Source organism: Fukomys damarensis, unplaced genomic scaffold (genome assembly GCF_012274545.1).
Source record: "Fukomys damarensis isolate Sample0158 unplaced genomic scaffold, DMR_v1.0_HiC HiC_scaffold_3, whole genome shotgun sequence".
NCBI classification, from domain to species: domain Eukaryota; kingdom Metazoa; phylum Chordata; class Mammalia; order Rodentia; family Bathyergidae; genus Fukomys; species Fukomys damarensis.
Window position 1 is genome coordinate 5621851 of NW_022900915.1, and position 10810 is coordinate 5632660.

At 42.1% G+C, this 10810-nt stretch overlaps 1 protein-coding gene across 1 annotated transcript in view; it reads right to left on the reverse strand.

The window, feature by feature from the left end:
• Positions 1–328: 328 nt before the first annotated feature.
• Fbn2 (fibrillin 2) overlaps positions 329–10810 on the reverse strand; it is a 240407-nt gene continuing 229925 nt past the window's right edge. Inside the window, exons 61-64 of the mRNA XM_033765507.1 lie at positions 10651–10770; positions 5955–6186; positions 4581–4752; positions 329–1019 (exon numbers count right to left, since the gene is read on the reverse strand). Of these exons, the coding sequence (XP_033621398.1) occupies positions 645–1019; positions 4581–4752; positions 5955–6186; positions 10651–10770 (899 nt within the window). The 3' untranslated portion in view covers positions 329–644. The remainder of the gene's footprint in view (positions 1020–4580; positions 4753–5954; positions 6187–10650; positions 10771–10810) is intronic.

Below are 10810 nucleotides of genomic sequence, written 5' to 3' on the forward strand. Positions count from 1 at the left end.
TTCATGTCTTTTAAATTACTCATTACGCTGCCCATTCAGCTCTCTGAGGCTTTCTTTAAAATAATCAGGTGTATACCAGTTGGACGACGGGCAGAAAACCAAAGGAAACATCTCTCTTGAATCTAGTGAATTTTTAAAAAAAGCACCTCTACAAGAAATAGCTCAAATTTATAAATCTAAAGAAAAACAAGTGAGTTTCCCTTTTTGTTTACATAGTTTGTTCATTTCTCCATATATTACTGCATTAAAAATAAATAAACATCTATATTTTTTTAATTATCAACTATAGCAAAATACCCAAAGTGTTACAGACTGCTAACAGGAAAAAAAGCTCACATTATTTTTGTGCATTTAGTGCCATATGCTGATCTCTTGAACATTTAGGTTTCTTTTTTAATACATTTTAAAATGAAGTTATATAAAAAATACAGTAACCACGGTTGCCTCTGTACTCAAACCTTTGGCCATACCAGAGTCTAAATTATCCCTTCCCTGTGAGGATCAACACTCCAAAGTCTGAGACACGGAGGACAGAAACAAATGTCATTTTTTTTTTTCCTCCTTAAAGTTAGTCACGGACTCTTCAAACGCTTCTGCTGCCTGGCTGTGCCCGGATGGAAGACTGGAGCCAGACCCGTGAACGGTTAATACAGCTGAATCTGCAGCCTCATCCTCAGCACCTCGCCCAGCTCCCCCACGAGGTAGTCGTCCTCATTGCGCTCTTCCAGTTTCCGGAGCTCCTTCTTCCTGTAAAGGGGGACGCTAGTGATTTCCAGTGTGTATGTGCCGGGCACGAGCCTCCTCTTGGCCGTGTGCAGGTAGCTGAGTCCGTTCCTCCGGTGGATGCGGAAAATGCCGTCATCGTTGCCTTGGGAGATGATGTAGCGAATGTGGTTGTTAAGGGGCTCGATGGCCGGCACGAGTTCCAAGATGTGCTCCTTAGAGCCAAGGCCGGAGAGGTTGAACTGCATGTTGACAGGGCTGTCCAGGTCCACGCTCTCCAGGCTGATCTGGTCAACCTAGGGAAAGAGCAGGAAGTCGTCGGGAGTGAGTTTCAACACCGCAAGGAGAGAACTTGACGGGGCGGCTGCTGGGGCTACAGCCTGCAGCTTTCCGCTTTCCCTTTCTGCTCCAGCGGAGGTTGTGACAGAGGTCACTGTAAAGTCCCGACGGCCCAGGAAACGTCTTCTGATGCAACTGTAAACATTTATGACTTTGCACCCAGCCTTAACAAAGTCTTAAAGTTACAAGACAGACTACAAAAAGCATTCACATTTCATTTTTTTAATGAGTTTATGGAATAGCGTGCTTATTAATATGTTTTAAATGAAACTTAGGAAATGAATATAACTTTGTTTTTCCTGGAGTCAAAATGAGAAGGGCTGCTGTTGTCCAATAGCAGGGCTGGCACCCAGAGGAATCTGCACGCTTCAGGCTCCATGCTCAGCTCTGATCATGAGGCCCTCGAACACTGAGTGCATGTGAGCCACTGGTGCCTGGCAGAGCGAGGGATGTGCAGCACCTTCAGGGGTGCCTCTGGAGTCAGCTTTGATAAGAGCCATTGGGTGGAAGTAAGGACCAAAATGTATAATAGATATTGTGAAACAGGAAGGAAGCGATCAAATGGGAAGGGGCACAGAGGAGGGAGGAGGGAGAAAGGAAGGAAGGGAAAAGAAGAAATAAGAAAAGAAACGGAAACAAAGCTCTTGTAAACAGGAAGATGGGTAAAAGGGAGGGGAGCGAAGTGGGAAAAAAATAAGAATCAAGCTATCATGTTCCTATCGTGCATAGGAACAAATACCATAGGATGAACGTGATAATTGTGTATATCTACACTGTACCGAGAAACTTAACGATGAAAAAAAAGCCAGTGGGGCAGGACCACAACATGTAGTCTTACTTAGACAGCAGGACGGGAAGTGCAAGAATGACGTCTGAGATAGGCAAACCCGCGTGGCTTGACTGGGGACCTGTTCAGTAAGGACAGGGCCACAGCGGCTCAGGAACACCTGTCAGCCTTCAGGTAGAACTACGTCTAAGACCATTCTGGGAAGGTCAGAGAAGCAGAATATCTGGATTTGTAGCTTTGGTGACTCAAAGAATAATTCAATGGTCATACTCAAGCATCCACTTGATGCTTTAGCCTACTTAAGGTAAATGTAACACTGGTTTATTGTAAAATAGAATCACAGACTTTTTGGCTAAAGAAGATACATTTCTGAGCCCAAGAGCACTGAAGTAAGTTGCCATTTCATGCAGCCAGTTAGGTGTTGACTAGTTTTGTGGTGGGACGGTTTCTCTGTGACATTAACAGAAGAGTGGGAACTGTCACTCCCACCGGTCATCTCCTGGCTTTAGGGAAATCATCAACGTGTCTAGCGAGATGCAGGGCAGGACTCCCGGACACAGACTGAACACGTGCGACGTATCTGCCGGGCACTGTTCTGGCATCTCCCATGTGCAGGCTCAACCTTTCTATACAACTTCAAAGCTGAAATCTTTTCAGTTTCAATTTACAGGTAAAGAAAAAGAGAGCACAGGCATCACTGGAAAGAGACAAGGATATGTCAGGAAGCAGGCAGTCGGCAGCCCACCCCTCGGCCATGCCGCTGAAATGCTGCTAATGGATGAAAACAACGGCAATGAGAAATTCACTTATTTGAAGGTAATATATATATATTTTTTTACAGAGAACATCTTAGGAATAAGTAACTGAATATGAGACCTCGTTAACCAACCTACTAAAAATTTAAGCTAGCTTACAATGCTATACATATAGAAAACCAAACTGGAAAAACCCAAAATGATTTCATTTGCTTGAATTATGTCAAAACACTTATTTCTTAATTGGACCCTTTCTACCCTTTGACATAAATAAACCACAGAAAATGATCTGAAACGAATCTTCAAGTCTTTCCCAAGACCTCTGTGCTTTGGGCCATCAATTCCACTAGTTTTCATCTACTTCTTTTTTTTATTTTAAAAATTAATTTTATTGGTACATTTTAGGTCTACAGTACAATGACACTCATCATTAGAAATTTGCACCTTTACAGACTCTATGTTGGTTCTTATTTTTTTCCTATTCCCCTGCTCTTCCTTCAACCTCTCCACCCCTCCCTATTTACAAACACTTTGTTTCCAGTTTTCATTTTCTCATATTAATCCCATTCCCTTCTTTCCTTTTACCTACCCCACCCACTTCTTTTCACCCTTTGCCCCTTTTCTTCCTATTCCACATTATCTATTATACCTTTTAGTCCTTATTTTCACTTTCAGTTTCTCACACTAGAGCAACTATTTGGTATTTAGACCCTATTTACTTCACTTGAGAGTATCACCTTAATGTGCATCCATTTAGCTATAAATGTCTCTAATTTCTCATTCTTTGTGGCTGAGTAGTACTTCATTTTAGGAAAAAACAAACAAACATATTTTTCTTTATCCAGTCTGTAGTTGATGGACAAGGGATGTCTTTCCATTTTTTAAAATCCTCTTCAATCTCTTTTTTTCAGAGTGTTGTAATTTTCAGAGTAGAGGTCCTTGGTTTCTTTTGTTAGGTTAATTCCTAGGTATTTCAATTTTCTGGATGTTTTGTGAAAGGAATTGTTTGCTCCATTTCTCTCTTAGTGAATCTGTTGTTCGTGTACAGAGAAGCTATTGATTTTTGTGTGTTGACCTTGTATCCAGGTACTTTACTGAATTTACTTATTAAGTCTGGAAGACTTTTGGTGGAGCTCTTGGGGACTTCTCTATAGAGAATCATGTCATCTGCAAATAATGACACTTTGACTTCTTCATTTACTATCTTTATTCCTTTTATTTTTTTTCTCTTTTTTAATTGCTGTGGCAAATATTTCCAAAACTACATTGAACAAGAGTGGTGATAGTGGACATCCTGTCTTATTCCTGATTTTAATGGGAAGGATTTTGGTTTTTGACCATTTAGTATGATATTGGCTGTTGGTTTTTCATAGATGGCCTTTATCAAGTTGAGATAAAGAGCATCTATTCCAATTTTCTGCAGGGTTTTGATCATGAATGGGTGTTGAATTTGGTCGAATGCTTTTTCTGCATCTATTGAGATGATCATGTTGCTTTTGTCTTTGGCTCTGGTAGAGTGGTGCAACCACTGTGAAAATCAATATGGAGACACCTCAAAGAACTAGGACTCATTTGACCCAGGTACTCACCTGCTGGGTATCTTTCCAAAAGTATTAAGGGAATCATACCACAATGATATATGTGCACCCATGTTCATAGTGGCACAGTTTGTAACAGCTAAAACATGGAAGCAGCCCGATTGCCCATCAACTGGAGACTGGATAAAGAAAATGTGGGCTTATTTTGGATAAAATTGAGTACTACTCAGCCATGAAGAATGAGAAATCACAGACATTTCCAGCTAAACTGATGCACATTGAGGTTCATCTACTTCTCTTTACCATACCATACATTAGTTCATCCATGAGATTTCCAGATAGGTGCAACTACTCTGAGGTCGAAACTACATGAGCTGCACAGTATGCAGGGTTCCATATAGATATATTTTATGGCACAGCAGAGTGAGATCTACTCACAGCAGTGGGTTCTGGGTCATGAGCATTCCTCTTCTGCCTGCCGTCTTTCTTGGAGTAGCCATTAATTTTGCACTCGTAGCACGCTTCTGGGGACAGAGCATTTTCCTCATCCACTTCTGTGTCCAGTGACAGGTACTGCCCTTTGCTGAATCCCATTCCTGAGACACAGTGGCTATTCACAAGAAGCAGAGTCTGTTAGATATTATCGTAAACTTGGACAATGGTTTCCCAGTATCAGAGCAAGGATTTTTCGGTCACGTGGAACCAACAGAACACACCCTGATCTCACAGCCGCGAAAACCCAATTGTCTTCATAGGTCTTTCCCTCAACACTCAGTTGTGAGTATTTTTTTCCTTTGTTTCGAAGCAGCAAAATTCTCCTCGGGATAAGCCTTGGGCTTCCCCAGTTTTCAGTCCTATTTAGACTTGGGGGCAGTTTAACTCAGCAGGTACAAGCAGGTGTAAATTTTCAGAGAATGCTAAGAGAAATCCCTTGAGCCTCAAGCCTGTGTTTGCTGCTGGAAAGAAGCCACACTAGGGTAGTAATTCAGAGTTCAGCACTGACTCTAAGGGACCTATGTCTAGGTCAAGCCTTTTGTAAAATTAGTATTGAATATTAACATAGGACAGATTGGTCCATGTCCCTCAGTGTCTGCCTCACCCACTGCTCCTACCAAGGAAGAGGACCCTGATGGACTCTAAATCCCCAACTTCTGTGCTCCCGATTTCTGCTGTGTTGACGACAGATGCAAGGGCCAGCAGTCAGTCACTGCTCAAAGGGTTTGAGGAAGTGCAACGCGTGGAGGGGAGCCCAGCCTTGGAGCGACTGGCCGTCCCGAGCCCTGCCATGCAAACTAGAAGCTGTCTTTGCTTGGTGCCATATAAAAGCCAGATGAGCAAAGGAAGAAGCAGAAAATGCACAAGAATCTGGGGTGAGGGGGCCATTTCCACCTGTAGCTCTCAGCCCAGGTATCTATGGCAACTTGTGAGCTGCATTTTTACACCTGATCTTAGCCAAAAGGCCAAGAAACGAATGTGCTGCAGTTTTAAACTTCCACTTATTTCTGGCCTTGTGTCTGACTGAATCAATTCAGGCCACTACAAGGGGCAAAGGATCACACAGTACTTGTCCTAAAGTTCCAGACTTCGGCTCATCACAGAGGAGCCCATCCCATACCACAGACTCAGTCCGTGTGCCTTCGCGGTGTTTATTCTCACACCTTAAGAGCTCTGACAAACACTCTCACCTCTCGGGCATTAAGCGCTGTGCCCCGGGCTGCAGTGGGAAGCGGCCCTCTCCGTGGGACGAAGGCGTCCCCGGCCCTGCTGGACTAGACTTCTCTGGTGGGCGTGGGGGTGGGGTGGTCCCCTTACCCTTGTCCCACTCTGTAGTAGCCAGGAGGACATCCGCAGAGGTAGCCCCCTTCGGTGTTGGAGCAGCCATAATTGCAGGGGTTCTTGGAGGATGAGCACTCATTCACGTCGTGGCAGGCGCTGGAGAACTGGTCAAAGGAGAACCCTGAGGGGCAGGCACATTTGTAGCTTCCCAGGGTGTTGTAGCAGGAAGCAGAGCCACAGGCACCTGGGTTGGAGCATTCGTTCTCATCTATTAAAATAAGGCGAGGTAAATAAGGTTACCCAGGGAAGGGGCACTAACGCGGGAAGAGCTGGACTCCCAGAGCACCTATGATTTTCTGAGGGAGATAACTTTAGAACCTGACTAAAAAAAAATGTTTTTATTGGAATGGCTGATTTGCAAGTTGTATGAAATTAATGTCTTTAAAAAAACCTTTGCCTTTGTATATTGTTTGTACTGTGTTTGTGAACAGGAAAGCAGATATGTGCACTTTGCCTAATGAGCAATTATTTTCTTGGAACAGAACGTTATTTCGCAAACCTGTATCTTAGGCAAAGCCACAGAGAGGAGATTAACAGTCGCTGGGGCCTTGGGGAGGAAGCCTTGGCGAATGACCGCTTTTACACGCGGGGTTCTCCTTTGGGTGATGACTGTGCTCTAGAAGGTGCAGTGAGAGCAGTTGTGCATCCTCGTGAGTATACAGTAAAAAGCCACTTAAATGTAAGCGACAAATGTAGAGACTTGGCGGCACGTGGGTTACATCTCAAAGTTTTAAAAAGCCTGTCTGTACATGTGTCCATCTCCCCAGCGATTCCCCAAACCTTCTTTATATACTGGGAAAAAACATATAAAAAATTAAAACTTAAAGGAAACAGAGGACGTGAACACTACTTAGACTTGTGGGCCCGGCAACCTAGGGCAGCCTTACCACCTGAGCGCCTAGGGGTGCAGCCCGCGCCTTCTGACGTCTCTCTGCCTCCGGTCATCAGTCAATGGCTAGCTTTTACTAGCTTTTAACAATCAACACTGTGCTAAAAACCCTGACAGCAGAGTCATCATAGGTTATACTTTCAGTTGCTGTTATCAAAAACTCAAAGCCTGGTTGTGCGTTTAGCCTTGGAGAGTGCAGTTTTGCTCCTGTCTGGCTGATTCATGGCATGTGGTTTGACGCCTTTGGGCTTTATTGTAATCCCAGTTTCACTCTGGGCACAAATCACATCTGTTGCACGGAATTCTTTCAACTCTTGTGAGTACACACAGAGCGCAGTGTCTGTTTACCTAACATATGACAAGTTTGTATTTCAGCCTGCGGGGAAGCCACCATGCGCCAATAGGGTGTTCTCAGGCAGTGAGAGGACTCGTGAGATTACCAGAGAGGCAGCTGGGGGAGCTCAGGGAGAAGGCTGCTCAGGCAGGAAATTAAACTTTGTTAAGCAGAAGACAGAGGTTATTGGAAGGTTTCACATTATTAGGTACATTTTTATATCATGAGTATAGTTTCAGAATTAAATGAGATCATTAAATATAGAACTTAGTCACTGAATATAAAATATGCTCGACTACCCAATATGTGAAAATTCTCAGCTTTTATTGCATGGGGAAAGTATATAAAGTCTCAGCAACTTGGCTACATGGACTATAAATATAACTGTTATTTTACTTTCTGCATAGCAAGACTTGGAATTCTGCCACAAAGGCTCATCTGCCTTTATAATTAGATCTGGCATTTGTACATAGCCTTTCTCTCCTCACTGGGAACCTAAATTAGATTATAATTTAATGACACGATCTCATCATGAAACTATTCAAACTTTGTGTTAGGTAGAAAAAGTATGGGCAAAATCAATTAAGTGAATAAATTGCATTTACATCTAGCACAAGAATATTTTTAGATATATTCATATTTTCTGGAGGCCCTGTGGATATTCTCCATATTTATGCTATAAATGTATAACATTGTAAAATTTTATACACATCAATACATAATAGTCTTGTCTGAGACATGCTTTTGATTGACTCAAGCCTTGCTAAGCTATGCATGAATTATCTTGGGAAGGCAGTGGAAGAAAGTGGTCCTCCCAAGCTCCAAATACCAAGTGTTTTGTATAAGATACCCTTTTATTCATAGGTAAAAATTAATTCACATGTTAGTTTTGAATTATTATAATAGCTGTGAATAGTTGGGAATGTTATCTACAGCTGTCCAATGAATTTATTACAACGTTATAATTTTTCTGTGGTAACAAATATAGTTACCATGGTCCATGGTATTTATTAAATGAAGCAGGTGGGTCTCATACTCTACAAATACTATTATGTAATAAGTTGTTCTGCACTATTTTAATAGCTAAAGGAGACTAGTTCCCATAGTTTAGAGTGTGCCCACACTTTGCCTTGGTTTGTGAAGGACTTCTGCTTGTGAAGGACTGTGGCTTTGAACTGATAGCTTTTTAAAAAATATATTAACACTTCTGAGAACTTACCTTTCTTGAATGGGTGATAGTATTATTGATGTCACAGGTTTACAAGTTTGTCTGTGACAATTATTTAGTGCACCGACAGCTCTGCTATTTACTAGGAGACTTGGGTAAACCATATTCTCCCACTGACCACATGAATGACTAGAGATATTCATGCCAGTAGTCACAAATAAAAATAACTGTGGCCTTTTGATTTGTATTCTGTCATAATTCTTATGTTTTTGCTAACCTGTTGCTTTTACTGATGTTACTTTTATCTCCCTCTATTTCTGCCATATATGTAAAAGTTAAAACTCCAACTGTGATATGTGGACTCCAGGTGAAAAAGGTAGCGATGTTCTAAGAGACCAGCTGGATTTCTTAACCCTGCATGGAAGAATCTGAAATAAATCCCTGATGCGTCTGTGCAGGGGCCTGTGGCTTAGAGACAGCCATTTCATAAAGGCAAGCTCACAAGGTAACACTTGCAAGTGGGGATATCTGCTCCCTTGCTTTTAGTTTTGGATCCAGCTTTCCTTAGAGCAGGCTCACTCCTGGTTGGAAGGCACAGAGGCTTCTGGCTGGACTCCAGCACATGCTGCTCTGGGCAGGACGGCCTCGTAGAAGTGTCCACCCCAAGGATCTCATAAAAGGCCTTGATTTTAAGTCAGGCCAGTCCAAACAGTACCTCCACATGTGCTGCTGCAGTTGTTGCTATTATTGCACTATATGTTTATAGACAGAAACTGCAGGAAGCATGACTTGGACCGGTAGTTTGTGTATGTTCCGATTTCTACTGACAGTTTCCTTAAAGACAAGAATTTTGTTTAAGCTGACGTAATGCTTTACTATCAGAGAATCATTCTTTGCCATATGTTCTAGAGCATTAACCGTGAAGCCCATGGCATTTACTAAATGAAGCGGGTGGGCCTCACACTATAATTACTACCATATATATTACTACCATATATTAAGCTGTTCTACGCTATTTCAATAGCTAAAAGATACTATTTCTTGTATCATAGCGTGTGCCTGCACTGTGCACTGGTTTGTGAAGGGCTTTTGTTTCATTTATTTTCTGTGAAGAGAAAAAGCAGTGGGTTACATTTATGAAATTACTTTGACTGTCGAATCGATCACTTTGATAATTCTTTAAAGCTGTATCCTTAACTGGGTGATCACTAATTGGTTTCTGCCTTTCCTCCCGGAGTGTGAATTCGTGGTGTGGCAAAGCATCTGTCTTGAACCTGGCATGAGGCCATGGCATAGTGAGTTTCCCTCCTTTGAACTTTATGTTGCTTTTCTTCTCAATTCCCTAAACTGTCACTGGTAATTTCTTTTGAGAAGACCACAAAGGATAAAATCAGATTAATGTGTCTACTGGATCTCTACAGTAGTGTATTTGACTAATGTGTGGAGTAATTTGAATTGCTACAGAGAAACTCCAGCAGGCGTCGTGGCCTTCTCGGATGGGCCGGACCACTGCTCCCCTTCTTCTAACATCGGAATGTGTTGGACAATGCGTTTGTGAGGTGCACTCACCTGGAGCCATGAAGTTAAGTGACGCTAAGTAAGTCAGCAGGCTACTCAGGCAGAATAATGTTTGCTTTGTCAACTACTCCTTAAAGAGAGAATCTCTGTGATTATCATTAGTGCGAGGGCAGAGGTCAGCATCTTCATGTTTTATTTTATAAACACTTGCCTGGAGCTATCAACACTATTTGCCATAACTAAGCTCCTTTTTCTGTCTTAAAATACTGTACTTTACATCCTTCATTAAACCTATCTGATAGGACAGCATACAGAAAAACTGTCCTCATTAAGTTCATCTGAATTACTTTAATTTGTAGGAAAGGAATAGACCACCAATAATCTTTTAAGTTCAAAGTTTAAAGTTTCAAATCACTGATAAAAAAAAAAAAACCCAGAAAACATCTTCACCTTGGCAAGTGAAGATGGTGATTCTTGACACTGTCTTCAGAAACTTAAAGTTACATCTGGCAGAGATTTACAATGATAAAACCTCTAGCTGAGCTATCTTTAGGCACCTGAAAACAACATCTTTACTCGGGATATTTTCACACACACACAAATGTACAGGCTAACAGAATGAATCCCCATGGACCGATCTTAAGTACTGTTCTTAAATTCTAGGACTCAAAGACTATGTTGAAACTTCAGCTCCGATAATTGGTTCATCTGATGGATGCAGTTACTTCATGGTGAGGAAAGCTGGTGCTGCGGGCCTGCTTACCGACGCACTGGTTCCACTGGTAATGCTGGATGTACCCTTGTGGGCAGCCACACCTGTAGCCTCCCAGGATGTTCTGGCAGCCGTGCTGGCACCTGTGGTTTCCATCACATTCATCAACATCTGCAAAAAAAAAAAAAAAAAAAAAAAAAAAAAAAAAAAA